General features: G+C 34.0%; 1 protein-coding gene across 15 annotated transcripts in view; it reads left to right on the forward strand.

Annotated features, from left to right (window-relative positions):
• Dock3 (dedicator of cytokinesis 3) overlaps window positions 1-21,670 on the forward strand; it is a 586,580-nt gene that overhangs the window by 308,504 nt on the left and 256,406 nt on the right. For all 15 annotated transcript variants that reach the window (XR_013436504.1, XM_078043258.1, XM_021727520.2 and 12 more), the window contains one exon: window positions 14,760-14,908. Coding sequence is in view for 14 of the 15 variants with exons in the window: in XM_078043258.1 (XP_077899384.1) it covers window positions 14,760-14,908 (149 nt within the window). In the remaining variant the exon portion in view is untranslated. The remainder of the gene's footprint in view (window positions 1-14,759; window positions 14,909-21,670) is intronic.

The raw sequence follows: 21,670 nt of genomic DNA on the forward strand, positions 1-21,670 counted from the left end.
ATTTTTGGAGTACATACATTGTCCAAATTGAACCATGAAGATATAGAAAACTTAAAGTATAAACCAAAGAAACTGAAGCAGTAATAAAAATCTCGCCAAGAAACAAAAGCTCAGGAACAGATGGATTCTCAGCTGAATTATACTAGACCTTTAAACAATAAATAATGCCAAACCTTAAATTATTCCATGAAATAAAAAAGGAGGAAACAGTGCCAAATTTATTCTATGAAGCCATTATCACCATGCTAACACAAGCAGTTAAAGACACATCAAGGTTGGTTTCATAGTTTAGCTATTGTGAATTGACTGGCTAGAAACATTCATGTGGCTGCATCACTGTAGTATGCTGATTTCAAGTAGTTTGGGTATAAACCAAGGAGTGAGATAAGTGAATCAAACAGTGGTTCCATTCCAAGTCTTACGAAGATCTTCATACTGCTTTCCAGAGTAGTTGTAACAATTTGGAGTTCACCAGAAATGTATGAGTGTACCTTTATTCCCACATCCTCACCAACATTTATTGTTGCTTGAATTCTTGATAATTGCCATTCTGACTGGAGTGAAATGAAATCTTAGAGTAGTTTTGATTTGCATTTCTCTAATTGCTGGAGATGATGAATATTTTTATGTTTGTTGATCGATTGTATTTCTTCTTCTGTGAAGTATATATTTAGTTCCTTTATTGATTGGGATTTTGGGGGGGGAGGTCTTAAGATTTTTGAGTTTTTTATGTTCCTGGAGATTAATGTTCTATCTGAACTGCACGTGTTAAAGATTTTCTTTCTTTTTTTCAGATTGGGGATTTTATTTTATTTTTTAATTGATTTTATTTTTAAAATACATGATAGCGGAATGAATTAAAATTCTTATTACACATATAGACCACAATTTTCATATCTCTTTTTATATATAAAGTATGTTCACACCAATTCATGTCTTTATACATGAACTTTAGATAATGATGTCCATCACATTCCACCATCATTGCTAACCTCCTGCCCTTCCCTTTCCCTCCCACCCTTCTGCCCTATTTAGAGTTCCTCTATTCCTCCCATGCTCCCCCTTTCTACCCCACTATAAGTCACACTCCTTATATCAGAGAAAATATTCAGAATTTGTTATTTTGGGATGGGCTAACTTTACTTTGCATTATCTTCTCCAATGCCATCCATTTACCTGCAAATGTCATGATTTTACTCTCATTTATTTCTGAGTAATATTCCATTGTATATATGCTACTTTTTGTAATCCATTCATCTACGGAAGGGCATCTAGGTTGGTTCCACAGTTTAGCTATTGTGAATTGTGTTGCTATAAACATTGATGTGACTATGTCCCTGTAGTATGCTCTTTTTAAGTCCTGTGAGTATAGACCAAAGACAGGGATAGTTGGGTCAAATGGTGCTTCCATTCCCAGTTTTCCAAGGAATCTTCATACTGTTTTCCATATTGGCTGCACCAATTTGCAGTCCTACCAGCAATGTATGAGTGTGCCTTTCCCCCCACATCCTCACCACCCCTTATTTTTTGTCTTCATAATAGCTTCCATTCTGACTGGAGTGAGATGATATCTTAGAGTAGTTTTGATTTGCCTTTCTCTAATTGCGAGATGATGAACATTTTTTGTATATTTCTTGATTGATTGTATATCATCATCTGAGAAGCGTCTCTTCAGCTCCTTGACCCATTTATTGATTGGGTTATTTGTTTTTGGGGTACTTAGCTTTTGAATTCTTTATATTCCCTAGAGATTAGTGCTCTATCTGATGTGTGAGGGGTAAAAATTTGCTCCCAAGATGTAGTCTCTCCATTCACCTCAAAAAGATGGTTTCTTTTGCTGAGAATAAACTTTTTAGTTTGAGTCCATCCTATTTATTGATTCTTGGTTTCAATTCTTGTGCTATAGGAGTCTTATTAAGGAAGCTGGGGCCTAATCCATATGATGAAGAATAGGGCCTACTTTTTCTTCTAATAGACAGAGTCTGTGGTTTAATTCCTAGGACCTTGATCCACTTTGAGTTGAGTTTTGTGCATGGTGAGAGATAGTGGTTTAATTTCATTTTGTTGCATATGGATTTCCAGTTTTGCTGAAGAGGCTATCTTTTCTCCAATGCATGTTTTTGTCGTCTTTGTCTAATATATGATAATTGTAATTTTGTGGGTTAGTCTCTATGTCCTCTATCATGTACCATTGGTCTACCGGCCTCTTTTGGTGCCAATACCATGCTGTTTTTGTTACTGTTGCTCTGTAGTATAGTTTAGAGTCTGGAATAGTGATGCCACCTGCTTCACTCTTCCTGCTAAGGATTGCTTTATCTATTCTGGGTCTTTTATTTTTCCAGATGAATTTCAGGATTGCTTTTTCTATTTCTATGAGGAATGTCATAGGAATTTTGATTGGAATTGCATTAAGACTGAATAGTGGTTTTGGAAGTATGTTCATTTTGATAATATTAATTCTGCCTATCCAAGAGCAAGGGAGATCTTTCCATCTTCTAAGTCTTCTTTGATTTCTTTCTTTAGGGTTCTATAATTTCCATTATATAGATCTTTCACCTCTTTTGTTAAGTTGATTCCCAAGTATTTTTTTTTTTTGAGGCTATTGAGAATAGGGTAGTTTTCCTCATTTCCCTTTTGGAGGATTTGTCACCGATATACAGAAATGCCTTTGATTTATGAGTGTTGATTTTATATCCTGCTACATTGCTGATTTCATTTACCACTTCTAGAAGTTTTCTGGTGGAACTTTTTAGGTCTCTAGGTATAGGATCATATTATCAGCAAATAGTGCTAATTTAAGTTCTTTTTTTCCTATTCATATTTCTTTAATTTCTTTTATGTGTCTAATTGCTCTGGCTAGAGTTTCAAACTATGTGGTGCAAGAGGTCATCCCTGTCTTTTTTCAGTTTTTAGAGGAAATGCCTTCAGTTTTTCTCCATTTAGAAGGATGTTGGCCTAGGGCTTAGTGTAGATAGCCTTTACGATGTTGAGCTATGTTCTGTTATCCCTAGTTTTTCTAGAGTTTTGAACATGAAAGGGTGCTGTATTTTGTCAAATGCTTTTTCTGATTCTATTGAGATGATCATATGATTCTTATCCTTGAGTCTATTGATGTAATGAATTACATTGATTGATTTCCATATGTTGAGCCATCCTTGCATCCCTGGGGATGAATCCCACTTGATCCTGGTGCACAATATTTTGATATGTTTTTGTATTGAATTTTGCAGAATTTTATTGAGAATTTTTGCATCTGTGTTTATTAGAGATACTGATCTAAATTTTTCTTTCTTTGATGTGTCTTTGCCTGGTTTTGGAATCATGATGATATTGGCCTCTTAAAATGAGTTTGGAAATGCTGCCTCTTTTTCTATTTCCTGAAATAAATTAATAAATTAAAGAGTTTTGGTGTTAGTTTTTCTTTAAAGGTCTTCTTTAATTCAGCTGTGAATCCACCTAGTCCTGGACTTTTTTTTTAACTGGTAGGCTTCTGATGGCATCTCCGGTTTCTTCACTTGAAATTGGTCTGTTTAAAATGTGTATATCTTCCTGATTCACTCTGGGCAGATCATATGACTTAAGAAATTTGTCGATGCCTTCAATATTTTCTATTTTACTGGAGTATAAGTTTTCAAAATAATTTCTAATTATCTTCTGTATTTCTCTAGTGTCTGTTGTGATATTACCTTTTTCATCACATATGCTGGTAATTTGATTTTTCTCTCTCTTACTGTTCATTAGCATAGCTAAGGTCTGTCAATTTTATTTATTTTTTCAAAGAATCAACTTTTTTGGTCAGTTTTTTTCAATTGTTTCTTTTATTTCAATTTCATCGATTTTAACTCTAATTTTAGTTATTTCTTGCTTTCTACTGCTTTTGCTGTTGATTTGTTTTTCTTTTTTTTTTTTTTTTTTTGGTCTTTGAGATGTAATGTTAGGTTATGTATTTGTTTCTTTTTTTCTTCTTTTAAGAAATGAACTCTATGTAATGAACTTTCCTCTTAGAACTGCTTTCATAGTGTCCCAGAGATTTTGATATGTTATGTCTGTGTTCTCATTTACCTTTAAGAATTTTTAATCTCCTCTTTAATGTCTTCTGCAACCCATTGTTCATTCAGTAGTATATTATTTAGTCTCCAGGTGTTGGAGTAATTTTTATTTTTTCATTGATTTTCAATTTTATTCCATTATGATCTGATAAAACACATGGTAATATCTCTATTTTTTCTTGTATTTTCTAAGAGTTACTTTGTGGTAAATTATATGGTCTATTTTAGAGAAGGATTCATGTGCTACTGAGAAGAAAGTGTATCCACTTAATGCAGGTTGAAATATTCTATATATGTCACGTCTAAGTTATTGATTGTATTACTTAGTTTTATAGTTTCTTTGTTCAACTTTTGTTTGGAAGATCTACCCAGTTGTGAGAGAGGTGTGTTAAAATAACCCAAGATTATTGTTTTGTGGTCAACTTGACTCTTGAACTTGAGAAGAATTTGTTTGATGAACATAGCTGCACCATTTTCAGGGGGATATATATTTATGATTGTTATGTCTTTTGGTGAATGGTTCCCTTGAGCAGTATGTAATGTCCATCTTTATCCCTTTTGATTAATTTTGGCTTGAAATCTACTTTATTTGATATGAGGATGGAAAGCCCTGCTTGCTTCTATAGTCCATGTGAGTGATATGATTTTCCCCACCTTTCACCTTCAGTCTGTGTATGTCTTTTCCTATCAGATGAGTCTCCTTGAGGCAGCATATTGTTTGGTCTTTTTTTAATCCAGTCTGCTGGATTCGTGAGTTTAAGCCATTAACATTCAGGGTTATTATTGAGACATGGTTTGTATTCTCAGCCATATTTGTTTATTTTTGTTATTTAACTTGACTTGAATTTCTTCTTGGATTAGTTTTTCCTTTACCGTACTACCTCCCTCTGCTGATTTTCATTGTTGTTTTTAATTTCCTCTTCATGGAATATTTTGCCAAGGATGTTTTGTAGTGCTAGTTTTCTAGCTATGAATTTTTTAATCATGGAAGATTTTTATTTCATCTTCAAATCTGAAGCTTAATTTTCCTGGATATAAGATTCTTGGTTCATACCCATTTTCTTTCAGAGTTTGATATATGTTTTTTCAGGATCTTCTAGCTTTCAGGATCTGTAATGGAAAATCTGCTGTTATCCTAATTGGTTTTCCCCTATACGTAATCTGATTCCTTTCTCTTATGGCCTTAAAATTCTCTCCTTATTCTGTATGATGGGCATTTTCATTATAATTTGCCTTCGTGCGGATTTGTTTGATTTTGTACATTCAGCATCCTGTAGGCTTTCTTGAATTTGGATTTCCAATTTATTCTTCATGTTTAGAAAGTTTTCTGATATTATTTCATTGAATAGGTTGTTCATTCCTTTGATTTGGCCCTCTATGCCTTCCTCTATTTCAATTACTTTTAAATTTGGTCTTTTTATGCTATCCTATATTCTTTACTGTTCTGCTTGTGGTTTTTTACCATATAACTGTGTGGTCTATGTTCTTTTCAAGGTTATATATTTTGTCTTCATTATCCAATGTCCTATCTTCCAAGTGGTGTACTCTGTTGGTGATGCTTTCACTTGAGCTTTTAATTTGATTTATTGTTTCTATTATTTCAAGGATTTCTGTTTGTTTTCATTTTAGAACATATATCTCCCTGTTGAGGTGATCTTTTGCTTCCTGGATTTGTTTATGTAGCTCCTTGTCAGTGTGATCTTTCACTGACTATATTTGCTCTCTCATGCCTTTCTTGAGGTCACAGATCATTTTAACCATGTACATCCTGAACTTCTCCTCTGTAATTTCTTCTGCTGTGGCTGCCAATGTTTCTAATGATGTCGTGTTTTGATTTGTTTGGGGCACTTTCTTCCCTTGTCTTTTCATGTTGTTTGTGTGTCTTCCTTTTTAGCTCTGTGGGTCTGGAGTGTTATTGTTTTTACCCCATACGTTTGTAGTGCTCTTGTAGGGTTCCAGACCTCTCCTTTATGGGGAAGGACAATGTTAACAGATCCCAATATTAACAATATTCCACCTATGAACAATTTATTGTTATTAAGTCGTTTACAGTTTAGTCTCAATTTACAGAAATGTGGGATTCAATTATTATCTAAAATATAATCAGTAGTTTTAAAAACAGTTTACAGTTACTGAAGGTGGACAATGAACTAGGGGTGGGTGTTAGACAATATGCTAAGGAGGCAGGATGTGCAGATATAGAGTTAATATATCTTAGGAAGTGTGAAAGAGAAATATAATGAAGAGGGTTAGTAGCAAGAGAATACAGAGGAAGTAATTTAGGGCAAATAGTTTGGAAGACAGTAGAGTATATAAAACAAACACATGTGTATTTAGAAAAATACAGATGTTACATAGTAAAATTTGGAGGGGAAAAGAAAAATGAAAGAAGAAAAAGGAAAAGAAAAAAGGGCATATACAACACCTCTATATTATATTATTCAGGTGACTCAGTCCTCAAAATTCTATTTCATGCAAAGTTCTTGGTTTTACATATGTTGGGGTTGTGAGGGCCAGAGGATAGAGGGGTAGAAGAGGGAAAAAAAATCTCTAAAGAAGAGACCAAGGTTGTTGCTAGTTTTAGAGATTCATATCTTTCCTGCTTCTCATTCAGTAGGTGGGCTCATCTGTTGTAAGCTGGTATCTCTGCCCTCAAGATGGTGGAGGTAACCAGGGTGGAAAGACTGGTCCTGGCACAGGGCATCTGGAATCAGGGAGTGGCACCTGCAAGTCCCTGCAGGGAAACTGTACCTCATCAGTCTCTTTTTGGGACCATTCATATGACTTGAGTGCTCAGTACTATCTCCTTATTTTGCCTGAAGATTTTCCAGTTTCTGGTCTCTCTGTTAGGCTCCAAACTTCAGTTCCATCTACTCTCCCTTAGTAGTTTTCAATTGAGGAACTTCTCCACATCGGGGCTCCCATTGGCGGTGCCCTGGTTGCACTGCACACCTGTGTTGGGCAGCTACTTTGTTGGGTTACCACCACTGGGGAAGGGGGAAGGTTGGGAACCTGATATCTGGCTACTGGAGATCCAATCTGGGAGCTGCCCCCACCTAATATGGCGAGAATATGGAGCCAAGATGGAGACATTCTGCCTTCAGTGCAGAGTGTCTGGTGAGGTGGGGGGAACTAGGCGATGGCATTGTGCTGTGGGTAGGTAGCAGCTGAGTGACCCACCTAGGAACGGAGTAAAATCTTGGAGATCTGCAGATATGTTGATAGGTGATTCTGCTAAGGCGTCCATGAGCCCTGCTTTGGCTAAAACTTTGGGCTTTGGATCCTGCTCAAACGGTGGGCATCCTGCTTGAATGCTAAGGCCCGGAGCCCTGCGTAGGATCACAGAGCTGGAGATTTCTGAGGAGAGCAGCTGTATAGGGGTCTTCTAACCCTCTCAGAGATTCAGTATTCCAACTAGGTGAGATCTGGATCATGGAGTGACACAGGATGCTGCCTCCCTCTTGTGGTAAAGTTAAGTTTTTTTTCCCCCCATTCTGAAGCCTCAACCAACCTAGGTATTCTTCAACAGATGAGTGGACAAAGAAAATGTGATACATGTACACAATGGAATATTAATCAGCCTTAAAGAAGAATGAAATTATGGGATTTGCTGACAAATGGATGGAGCTAGAGATATCATGCTAAGTGAAATAAGCCAATCCCAAAGAACCAAAGGACAAATGATTTCTCTGATATGCAGATACTAATTCACAATAAGAGGGGATAGGGAAGAATAGAGGTACTTTGGATTAGATAGAGGAGTGAAGGGAGGTGAGGGGATATGAGGATAGAAAGGATATTAGAATGAATTGGACATTATGACCCTATGTGTATATATGATTACATGACCAGTGTAATTATACATTATGTCCAACCAGAAGAATGAAAAGTTATTCTTCACTTATGTGTATGATGTGTCAAAATGCAGTCTACTGTCATGTATAACTATTTAGACCAACAAAAAAGATGCATCAAGGAAAGAAAACTATAGACTAATATCCCTAATAAAAATAGATATAAAAAATCTTCAATGAAATATTAGCAACATGCATTCAAAATCATATTAAGAAGCTTGTACACTATGATCAAGTTAGTTTCATCCCAGGAATGCAAGATTAGTTCGATATATACAAATCAACAAATATAATCCATCACATAAAGAGAATTGAGGACAAAAATCTCAGAATCATTTGAATAGCCACAAACCTTCAACAAAATTCAGCACTCCTTCATGTTAAAACTCTGGAGAAACTGAGGCTAAAAGGAATTTAACCTGAACATGATAAAAGTCTTATATGACAAACAAACAAAAAAACCCCAATTTTACTAAATAGGGGAAAACTAAAAGCATTTCCTCTAAAATCAGGAACAAAACAAGGATGTTCACTCTCACCATTCCTATTCAATAAAATACTTGAAATTCTAGCTAGGGCAATTAGGCAAGAGAAGGAATAAAACAGAAAAAGAAGTGAAATTATCTCTGTTTGCAGATGCTGTGATCCTATAGTTAGAAACTCAAAATTCTTTCTAGAAGAATTGTAGAGCAGATAAATAAATTCAGCAATGTAGTAACAGGATACAAGATCAACATACAAAAAACTCAATAGCTTTTCTGTATATCAAAATTGAACCCACTGAAAAAGAAATCATAAAAACAATTCCATTCACAGTAGCCCATCAATAAATAAAATACCTAAAATCAAACCAAAAAATTTTTAACACTAAAATGAAAATTGTAGAATCCTGATGAATAAGATAGAACAACTTCTCATGTCTACATATTTAATGCATTTCTTATCAGAGTGTCAATGATACTCCTCAATGAACTAGGGGGACAGCCCTTAAATTCATCTGGAAAAAATAAAAACCCAGAACCATCAAAGCAATTCTGAAAAAAAAAAAGAGTAGTACCTTTTTTCAAATTATTCTAGAGAGTTATACTAACAAAAACTGCATGGTACTGCCATAAAAACAGACACCAGTGTAATGGAATAGAAGACCCAAAGACAAACCCACACACATATGGTATTATGATCCTTGACAATGGTGCCAAAAACATACTTTGGAGAAAGGACAGTCTTTTTAACAAATGGTGCTGGGAAAACTGGATATCTTTTTGCAGATTAAAGAAATTTGATCACTGTCTCTCACTTTGCGGAAATATCAACTTAAAGTAGATCAATGACCTATGAATCAGTCCAGAAATTTTGTAACTGCTAGAAGAAAACATAAGGGAACACTCCAACATACAGGCATAAGCAAACTATTTTCTCAGTAAGACTTCTGAACTTCAAAGGTTTTACCAAGAATTAATAAATGAGATGGCATCAAATTAAAAAGCTTTCACACAGTGATGATAACAATTAAGATCACAAAGAGAGACCCTATGGAATAGGAGGAAATTTTTGCCAGTTCCTTGTCTGGTAGAGGATTAGTGTCCAGAATATACAAAACAACTCAGAAAACTTACCACCAAAAAACCTAAATAACACAATTTATAAGGGGACAAAGGAGCTAAGCAGACATTTCCCAAAAGAAAAAATACAAATAGTTAACAAATACACACACATTTCCATCTAGGAAATGCAAAACAAAACTACACTGAGATTTCATCTTTAGTTAGAATACTAACAATAATAAATGCTGGCCAGGATGTGGGTAAAGGAAACATTTATGCATTATTGGTGGAATTGTAAATTAGTACAACCACTATGGAAATTAGGATAGAGGTTTCTCACAAGACTGGGAATGGAGCCACCATATGACCCAGCTATTACACTCCTCAGAATTTATCCAGAAGAACTTAAATCAGCATATGGTAGTGAAAGAGGCACATTAGTGTTTGTAGAATCATAATTCAAAGTAGCCAAGTTATGGAACCAGCTACGTGTCTTTCAGCACATGAATGGATAAAGAAAAATATGGTATATGTACACAATGGAATTTTTCATAATACAATCCTAAAAATTATATGGAAACTTCAAAGAGGTCTAATACCAAAAGTATTACATCCAGAATTCAAAGTATATTGCAAAGCTATTGTAATCAAAGCAGTATTACCCTGGCATAAAAACAGTCATAAAGATCAATAGAATAGAATAAAGACCCCAGAAATAACCCCATTCATATGACCAAGTGATCTTTGGCAAGAGTGCCAGGAGTATACAATGAAGAAAGGATAATCTATTCAGTAAATGGTGTTGGGAAAACTGAATATCTACATGCAAAAGATTGAAAATTGACCTAATCTTACACTATTAAGCAAAAATCAACTCAAAGAAGATTAAAGACTTAAAACCTAGGTGAAAACGTGCTGATGAAAAGAAATTGACCTAATTGTTCTACTCTCTCTACCATCCTGGAAATTACAAAATTTTTAATTGTAATTTAATAAATTTCAATCCAGTTATTCTCATTAAAAATACATATGGTGCTGGGGATATAGCTCAGTTGGTAGAGTGCTTGCCTTGCATGCACAAGGTCCTGGGTTCTAATCCCCAGCACCATACACACAAAAAAACATATGGTTGTATATAACCATATAATGTTATACCTGATAAAATTATTGTTAATCTGACTGGTCTAGGGAATTCCCAGATAACCAATGAAATATTATTATTTCTGGGTGCCTCTGAAAGATGATAATTTGAACCAGTAGACTGAATTTAAAAAATCACCTTCACTAATATGAGAGGGTATCATTCAATCTGTTTAGTTCCTAGATACAATGAAAAGGAAGACAAAGGATGACCACCCTCTCAGCTAAGACATACATCTTGTCCTATCCTGGAACATCAGCATTCCTAGTTCTTGGGCTTTTAGAATCAGACTTGGGGTAGAGAAGTCTGTGACTTAGCAGTAGAGCCCTTGCCTAGCATGTGCAAGGCCCTGGGTTCAATACCTAGCTCCACATAGAAAAAAATAGAGAGAGACCCAGACCAGGACTTAACCTCTTTTGCTTCTCTATTCTGAGCCCTTTAGACTCTGAATACCAAAATTGACCTTCCTAGTTCTCCAATTTGCAGATGGTGAGACTGTGGGCAACTATAACTAACTGAGCCAATTAGTAAGTCTCCTCATATACACACATATATCCTATTGGTTCTGTTTCCTTGGAAAGCCCAAACTCACTATAATTCTGTACCTTTATAACCTGATGACACTGTTGAAATTTACTAAACATATTAATTTTAAATCACATAAAATAATTCCATTTAATCTTTTTTATATGTAAAATTTTTGTATGTTTTGTTTTTTATTCTTTCCCACTTTATTGGTGAATTAGCATTTTATGTACTTATGGGATTGGTTGTTACATGTTTATACATGCACTACAAAAATGTATGTTTTAAAGTAAATAATACTAATATATATGCATAGCCTAATTTATAATTATGTGTGTGTGTGTGTAGCAAAAAAAAAAACAACTTATGATTTACAATTAAAAAGAAATTTGGAAACCACTGTTCTAACCTACCTCTAACATAAGCAAGTTTATGCATCCCTATATATTGTTCAACATAAACATCATTAACCTCATTTCTTATAGTTTACAGAGTAGTTTTATACTTTGCAGTACAACTATCTGATGTCAGCCTGTTGGGTTCAGGTCTAGGACCAGTGTCAAAATTTATTTTTCTTTCTAAAGAAAAAAATTATGAATAGTTTTTGTTTACCTTATTCAGAGTAGCATAGTCTTCAAAAGTAAAGATTTATTTCACCAGAAAGATTTCTCTCATATGAGAAAGCTAGACCAAAACAAGTACAAAGGAAGAGGATCCCATGAACATAGAAGGAAAATCATTCAAGTATAGGAAGGGGATTGAAAAGTGAGGAGGGACAGGAAAAGGGAGGAAACATGGAGTGAAATCAATCAGATTATAACATGTACATAAATGAATATATCACAATAAATTTTACCTTTATATATATCTGTAAAGCACTAATTTAAAAAAACATAAATAAATATAAGGAAGATCCATGTGAGTAAAGGAAGGGAGAAAGAATTAGGGGGAAAAGAGGAAGTACTGGGGACTGAAGTGGAACAAATTTATATTTCATGCATGTATGCTTATGTCAAAATGAACCCCAATGTTATGTATAGTTTTAATGCACTAATAAAAACCAAAAAGTTTTTAAAACACACAAAATCAAAGCTGTACTTTTTATAAGTAATTAAAACATAAAAAGGAAAAATAGCATACAAATCAAGATTGTAGTTACCCATACGAGGTTGAAAAGGATTATTATTAGAGAGTTGTACTTATGGCAAGACTGAAGAACAATGGACAAACATGGAATGCTTGTGAGATTACTGTGGCCATTGTTTGGAAGTACATCTAGAAGACTAGGTGATGTTTGGGAGTCAGGACCAGAAGAGAATGTCTGCTACAGGGAAAACAAGGAAAGTGATATGCTAATAGCCACAGTTACAAAGCCCTTACTAGGTGCCAGGCACAATTAATCTCTATAATATCCCTATAGATGTGTCTGTCTGTCTGTCTGTCTCTGTCTCTCTCTGTCTCTCTCTCTCTCTCATACACACACACACACACACACACACACACACACACACACACTCTCAAATAAGAGGAAACCAAGGCACAGAGAGAGGTTAGTAAATTTGCCCAGAGCACTACAGTTGCCAAAAAGACAAAATATCAAGTGTTCTAACTGAAGCTAGTATCCTCACTCACTATGATACGTTATCTCTACAGTAAAGAATTATGAAACTCCAGAACAAAGATAAGTAGTTGGAAGGTAGAAAATGTTCTGATATTGTTTTTGATAGTGATAAACTTGAGAAGTACACTTGGAAAAAGCAGGGGTAAGTCATTTGTACTTTTATTTAAGATTCCTAGTCATCCTCTGCCCACAGTAAGACAGACTCAAAGAGAGAAAGAAAGGGAAAATAGGGAGAGATAATTTCATCAAAACAGAGGGAAAAATCAGTAGAGTAGATGAAAGGGATCAGGGAATAGGAAGAAGAAAGGACTGGAAAAGGGAAGGACAGTAGAATAAACCTGACCAAACTTTCCTATGTGCAGCCATGGATGTGGGATGGTGGGGCCCAGCATCGGGTATATCCCTAGGACACTGATTAGAAAACAGAAAGTAAACTGTAAATGGATTGAAGAGAGATCAGTAGAGAAGTGGTATGGGAACTGGTGGGGATTGAGGATGGAGTGAGTGCTGAGATTAAATGGCAACAGATTGTTTTCCCTGCTTTTTTGATAATATCAGGGTGTATACTGGTGTTATATATAACTAAAAAGAATAAATTTAAAAGAGAGAGAATGAGAGAGAACTAGATGTAACCAAAGGTAGAAGTGAGCACAACACAATGCCTTTAATAAGAACTCCTTGAATTACTTGCAATCACTGCACTGTATAAAACAACTCCTGCATCTTTAGATAAAGTAGCATGTCAAGTATACCTTCTTTTTCTTTGCCACAGCAGGATGACTCAGATCCTAAGGGAGCTTGGAAGGCAGGGTAGCTACTATCATTTCTGCCAAGTATATACTGTCACCAGAGTATAATGGTATCAAATAGTGGATGCCATGCTGTAGTTAAGAGACCAACTGTCTCCCATGCCTTTACTGCTGTGGAGTATGTTTCATTTCTCTTCTGTCCTAGGAATAAGATGTATAAATGGCCTAGCTTTTGTGCTGATTCTAACAAGAAATCAATACATTACAGTAGGTTTTACTAGTTCAATTTATTAATATTTAAATTTGTAAACAGTAGTGAAATCTAGATCCAGAATCTGTTAAACTTTGTGGCCCATAGCAACCTACTTGGGGTAGGGGATGGAGCAGGGTCTTTTATAATAGGAGTTATTCAACTTCATATTTTAAAAAAGTCAAAGATACAGGCAAATGTGTGTTTTAAAATTATATATTAAAAATTCTTAAGTATTTAATAAAAATATCAATTCTTGGTTCCATCTCTCCCCATTCTTGGTTCTTACTCCACACTAATTTTCATCTCTTTTAGCTATTTCTTCTGATATTTTATATTTCTAAATAATATTCTCTTAATGAACAACTTATTTTTTTATATTTTAGATGTCACTTAATGATATCCCTGTTTTAGAAGAGAACAATTAAACTGAGTGCTCATTTCCCTACACATATACTGTTCATCTTCCATACTGCCAAAATGCCTGCATCACCATTTTTAGTCAATATCAGTTGCTACTATACTTATATAACTATTTTCACAAAATAGTAAACTAAGATTGCATTTCTGTCTTGTACAACTGTTTTTATAAGTTTTTCTTACATTTAATCATTCTTATTTTTAATGTGCCTTGTTCTCACTATTTTCTATGTCCCAGAGAATTCAGATGTGTTGCTGGATGGTTGAATTTTTTGCTGTTAAGTATATTATAACATGTCAGAAAACAGGTTTGAGCTTTTGTGTAAATTACTGTTTTGATTAAGTTTTACAACTTTGATTTACTGGAAAATGAGTGTAGAGATGGCACTTATGCATGATCCAATTATATTGGATCAATGATCACTTATATTACTTTGTTAGATATCACTCACTATATGCAGATGTTTAGATAATAGCTCCTCTTTACATTGCCTTTATGATTCAAAGAAATGAACACTTTTCATAGTTTAACTATTTCTCTTTCTCTTTTCATTCCCTTTCCATATCCCTTTTATATTTCACCCAACACCAAAAATGCCCTTTCAGAAACACAAAGTAGATCTTTTCTACAAACTTCGCCATGTGATGAATGAACTTATTGACCTGCGAAGGCAGCTACTGTCTGGTCACCTGACTCAGGATCAGGTACGGGAGGTTAAGCGGCACATCACCGTGCGCCTGGACTGGGGTAATGAGTAAGTATGACTATTATCTGAGCATCTCTCAGTTTCCATTATAATAACTCAGTTCTTATGGAAGTTAAACCTAAGTGAAGCTTCTCCTTAATAATTAAGACAATGTTATATGTTCCACTATGGTCTCATTATTATTGCTAGGTGCAAAGGACACTCATTGGTTCTAGTCTGAAATTCATATTCTATTCTCACAACTGGAAAAATGAATAAGAGCTAGACTCTCCTCCAAAGTTTCTTCCAGCTCAAATTTCTTGATTCTAGACCTCATTAATCAGAATACAATCTTTTTTATCATATGATGCTTTTTGAAAATGTTGACTCAGTGTACTTACATTTTATAGCCATACAGTGAATCTGAATAGGAAAAAACTACAAATAAGAATTCTCTATATTTCTATTTCACAATATTCTTAAAATATTATTTTTTTCTTTTTATTCAAATAATCCTGTATTTATACAGTGGGTATGATTATTTGTTATTGCCCTGGAAGTAAACTTCTAAGAATTTGGCATGTGAAGTTAGGATAGATAGTATTCAGATGTTATTTCTCCCTAGATTTAATAATCAGTGTGACTCTCAGTTTGCTTTTTTCATTCTCTTAAAATTGGGTTCCTTCAATTTTGAAGTAACCAGTTTGCGTCCTACTTAAGTATATGTCTTCAATTCTTCTCCTTTAAGACATCATTGAAATGACAGAAAATAAAAGAATTTGGAGGGGAGGCCACCAATAAATGAAATATATAAACATATTTATGGAACCTGGAAAATAGATAGAAGTTTACTGACAGAAGCACCTCAGTATATGTGAAGGGAAATTTAACTGAGGGAGCCAGTCTGTCCTGCAGCTCCCAAAAGGAGGTTGATAGTAAGCCTGGGGTCTTAAAAAATAGGTTGTTTTAAAAGTTTGTATAGGAATAATCTACCGCAATGAGCAGAATGCATGACCAGGCATTTCCCTTTCAGATAAACAATATGAAAACCAACAGTGTGGAAGAAAACTGGGCAAAAAGGAAAAAGGATGAATTGAAACCTTTTTGCCAAGCCCTCTACATTCTGGCATTTAAAATTTTCAAAGTAAAAGGACCACATCCCTCCCACTTACCTGAAAATAAAGCTTGCCAATAATCTACCCATGTATAAGAATTCCTAGATTTCTTCCAGTGCATTTTAGGTCTCATAAACAATCAGGAATAATAAAAACCACGATAAAATACCCAGACCCAGAAGAAATAACACGTCCCAAGGAAGAAGTAGAGATTCGTAAAGAACTTGAAAAACATAACCTTCTTGTAGAAAATCCAAGAAATCCCACTATGTAGAATAAGATTCTATGAAAAAGCAATGGAAAATTTGACTTCCAAATTAAAACTTTCAGAATGAAAACATAAATTTTATGTAAGTTGCTTGAACATAAAACAAGAGGATGGTAAATAATTGAGGGGAGAAAAATTTAATCCAGGAGGGTACATTATCATACAACTTTCAGAAAAAGAATAAAGGCAATAAAAAAAGAAATTCTGAAGAAAGAAAGAGAATTTCCTAGAGCTGCAGAAGGGCAGTCTTAGAATTAAAAGGGCCTATCGTATACTTATTATCATGAATTCGGGAAAAGACAAAACAAACAAAAACTACAGTGAGGCACATTCAGATATTTTAATATTCCAGAGATGAAGATAAGATCCTTAAATATTTGAGACAAAAAAACATGTCCTTTTAACAAACAAACAAAAAAAAAGAATCACACTTGTGTCACAAGTGTTAATCATTAACACTGGATGATAATAAAGATAATAGAGTAGGATATAATAAAGTAGAATCTAGAAGATAATAAAGTAGAATCTCCAAAATTCTTTGGGCAAACAATTTGCCAGAGTTTTGTAAATAATCCAACTATCTAAGTGTGAGGATCAAATAAAGCCATTTTTAGGGACACATAATAGCTACTACTTAGGAATCCTTTCTGTAGAAGGGACTTGAGGATATGCCCCTGCCAAATAAGAAGTCAGGAAAGAGGAAACATGAAATCTAATATCTGAGCACATCCAAACCTAGAGTAATACTTGTCAGTAGAAAAGGAAAAAAAAACCAAATTAGTTATTTAAAACCTTTTTTTAAAGTGAACAGCATTCTACTATCCTTGTCTGCTTTTGTTTACTTACATCCTACCTTGACTGTTAACAAGACTGCTTCATATACTACTTGTTTAACATAATGTGAATTCAGGTATAGATAGGTCAGACAGTGTTCTCTAAATTTGACTGCAGATAATAAAAAACTAAATAAAATTTAGAAATGTTAATTTATAATATAACCACTTATGCTGTTTCCTCAACCCCAAACACTACTGTTTGATATCATTGCTTTTATTTAAAAAATCAATTAAAATATAATAATTATAAACAATATTACTCTGTCTCAAATTGTTACACTTGAACTGATGATATGGTGATAATAGTTATGTAATTTATTATGTCACAATTTAACTGCAACTATAAATACCAGTAAATATAGTTAATGAGTTTAGGAATATGTTATAAAGAATGATAACAAACCAAATTTTGCAATCTTAATGATGATAACTTCAAAGTTAAATATTATAGAATAGAAACAAGTTCAAAACATCCTTGAAGAAAGCTAAGAACATTATAATGCCTGTCAGTAAATTATAGAGCTACTGCACCTTTATTAGTAACTTTTTCTCATTGAAGTAACTGTGTATTGGAGGGACAGTTATTTATCTATTTCAACAAACAGTAATCAGAAACAAAGTTCCATTTCCCTTCACTTTCCCTTCTCTCTCTCTCCCCTGTTCCTTCTTTTTCCCTTCTTTACTCTGCATCTTCTTCCTTTTTTACCACCCTTCTTTTTCTTCGTGTACTTTATCTTATCCCCCAGTGGAAAATATAGTTACTTAAAAACCTAAATAAGAACTTTGTATATCTATCACTATTAAAAGAAAAAGATATATTGCTTTTAAACTAATAGGAATATTCTTTCAGGTTCTTGCTTGGGCTTACTCTTTTTAATAATTCCTTCCTATTTTGAAAGAAGAGATTTTTTTTCAAAAAAAAAACTAATAATAAAGTCCGAAGTCATTTCATAACATTGAATTAAGTAAAAGAAACCATTCCACACAAAAACTAAGAACTAATAACCACATCCATTGTTCCCATTTTATGCCCTAATAGTTTCATACATCTTGTTCTACCACACTTGTAAATTTTAATAAAACATTGAAGCTTAACACATATTGAGATGTGGCAGATTCATAATCAGTGTTTGCTGAGTGTATTTGTGTTTTGATTGATGTAAGTAAATATTAATTATGTAATTTTAAATTATTATGCCTTCTTTATAAACTCTCATATATATATTATGCCTCTGCATTTTCAGAAATTATTTCAGAATCTCTTAATACTAGCTGTTAATTTTTTATTGAAGACATATACTACATCACTGTTCTGACTTAGTTTCATTATTATAATGAAATGCTATTATGCCTGCCCAAGACAAGTGTTCCATTTTGCTTTCTGAGGAAACTAACACTGAGAAGCACTTTTCCCAAAAACAGTAGTAGAGGTACACAATGTTAGATTGTTTGTATCCAGAACTGATCCCCAAAGTTGTACACTTTTGCAGAACCTCTCCATCTTCTAATTATTTGTGTGAGTCTTAAAATCAGGCAACTTTTGGCCAGTATTTCTATTCCATGTATTATTTTATCTTTCTTTTCTTCTCCAAGTATGAAGACTGCCTGTCCCATATTGTGTATCTGATTTAACATTCAGTTAGAACCTCAAAAGATAGAAATTAAATGGGTTTTACTCTTCATTTAAGTTTTAAATTAAATACAGAATTTTCCACATCTGCATAATAACCATTTTTTTTGTTTCTTGAGATTAACAGTTAATTATTTGAAAAAAATAAATATTTGAATATTTGGCCTTAAATTTATGTAACTTACATATTTTGACCCATTTTGCATGTGTAGATTCACTCTGTAAGTAAAAATTATTAAAATTATGTGGGGTAGAAACGAGCACTTAAAAGAGTGTGTTCTTATATTTTTAAGAATTTCAATACAGGTTGGGCACAATACAAAACTGTGTACAAATGAGTCATTATCTCTACCTACAAGATCCTATATAGAGAATAAATCAGTTCATTTTACTCACTCCAAAGAAAATTTGAAGTAATTTGATTAGTACCATAATTTTAATTTATTAATTTAATATTTTTAATATCTTTTATAAAACTTTTAAATTTCCTCTTTGTTTCTTATTGTATCACTACAATAAATACAGCATAGTTAATTTAATATTGCAATAATCCAGGACTGACACAGACTCTACTTCAGAAATATTAATAGTAAGTATTAATGGTTTATTGAACACATATACTACATCACTTTTCATGGACTCAATTAAATTCTTTGTTATAATGAAATGCTACTATACCTTTGTAAGATAAGAGCTCCATTTAGAAAATTGATCTCTGACTTAGAAAAATATATAAGTAAGAAGTAATTATATATTTTATAGAATTTATATCTCTTCTTTAGGTAAAAAGTGCTTATTTGAATAAAATGAAACATAAGGTTTTATTGAATCAAAATGTTTCTATATATTATGTCTCAAATGAAATAATTTTTATCTGTATTTGTGAACTCACAAAATTTAAGGCAAATCACTAATAAATTTATAATTCTAGTTCTTTTATTATTTCTTTCCTTCACTGTCCCGCTATCACTTTTCTCCCTCCCCCTCTTTTCTACTTTGTCTTTCAGATATTCATCTGTCATTCATGTTCTTTTCTTCTCATTAAGCTTTTATGTCCATCTTCAAGGTAATTGTTCTTGGACTAAGCAACACAAGCAGTGGTTTGGTTTGTAATGTGTAGAAAATATCTCCCAATGAGTTTCCCTGAGATTATTATTATTTTTTTTTTTTTTGCTGGGACCTGGAAAGGTTTATGGCTCAGTACTTTCATTTAAGGTCATGTTGATATTTTGTAGCTTTAGGACATGTGAAATTAGCAGAAATTTTCAGTGACTCCTCAGTTAAGGTTCTTGCTGATACCTAGTGGTATACTCATCAGTTAATATCTTGCTCTATTCCAGCAGTCTGAGATGGCTGGATGTGTTTAAAGTGTGTATGTCAAATTTTATGTTCAAATCTCTCAATTTCTCTTTCTTTCTACATCATCTCCCTCTCATTTTATCTCTAGATTAGCTCATCATTATACCTTGTAATTAGCACGGTGCTTTGGTAGGTATACTTGGTAGGCACTATGTGAATGTATTTGATAATAAAATTGGTATGTTTTCATATCTAGTGGACACTTTTAACCAATTTGTATTTATTTCCTTCTGAATTGATGTAATTTCATCTCTCAAACTATTTTGACTTGAAATTATTACAGTCCACTTGTAGCCCCTGGTACTTAGCTTTCACAGTTATTAGTAGAAGGGTAGCAGGTATAATGCTTCAGAGGGAGATAGTCCTAGCTTTAAAAAAGCCCAACTCTGCTGCTTGGAAGCCTAAAGGAGGAGGATCACAAGTTTGAGATCAACCTGGGTAACTTAGAAAGACCCTGTCTAAAAATTTTTAAAAGTGAGTGAGAGGGGGGGGGGGAGAGAACGAGAACGCGAGCACGCCCCTGAGTGTTGGGACTATAGCTCATTGGTGGAGTATCCCTGAGTTCATTCTCTGGTACAGCAATAAAACAAAAAAACTACTTATCTAACTTCTTTGAGCTCAGTTTCCTCATAAAATGAATCTAATACTACCTATTCCTCATAATACTTAAATACAACATACATATAGCATTTGGCCAAGTAAATGTTTGATACAAAGAAGCCATTTTAATTATAGTTTTTTATATGTTATTAAATAAATATTCTTTATTTTCATTGGTATATTTATTATATATATGCTCTCTTTATATAAGCATTAGAAAAGGCCAGTGCCCACAAGGAATCTTAATATCTCCATTCTTTCTCAACCAATTCTGGAGAGAATTAAGGCCTAATACCCTACAGCATCCTTTGAGTACAATTAATTAACTTCACATTATTTTATGACTTACGTGAATCATATGAGGAACCTTAGGAGAAGAGATAAAATAGAATATAGAACATTAAAAAGAAATGTAAAATTTAAAGAATTTTGTTTTGAGATTCAGAGCATCAGAGAGCTCTATCTATAAGAAGGTAATGTCAGGGGTATGTCTCTTATGCACTGCTGTGTTCAGCATGAGCCTAGCATGGAGTAGGTTAAATGAAAATATCAGTAATTTTGTGAAGACTATTCACCTAAGCAATTAGGCTATTTTTGAAAATTCAAAATTCAAAAATTAGATAACTTTTGAATATGTGGCTGTACATAAATGCTTGCCTTCTGTTTTATCTGAGTTTAAAATTCAGACTCTATACCTCTTTTATCATAATCCCTTTCCTTGACCTTGGGAAGTCAAGCCCAGTGGCCCAGACCTATTCACACCAGCCTCTGCAGGGCCCAGGCACACAGCACACCTGGTCCACCCCTCCCCCAGTGGGGCAGAGACCACCAGAGCCTAGCCTTTGGCACATGACCACCCTTTCTGACCAGCAGTCTACCATGGGAGGTCAAGCCCATCGGTCCAGATACATTCACACCAGCCTCTCTGGGGCCCAGGAGCACAGAAGACTAGGTTTACCCCTTTCCCGGCAGGGCAGACACTCACCAGAGCCTAGCCTCTTGTGCAGGGCTGTCCCCTGTGAC

This window comes from Ictidomys tridecemlineatus, chromosome 3, assembly GCF_052094955.1.
Source record: "Ictidomys tridecemlineatus isolate mIctTri1 chromosome 3, mIctTri1.hap1, whole genome shotgun sequence".
Taxonomy (NCBI): Eukaryota; Metazoa; Chordata; class Mammalia; order Rodentia; family Sciuridae; genus Ictidomys; species Ictidomys tridecemlineatus.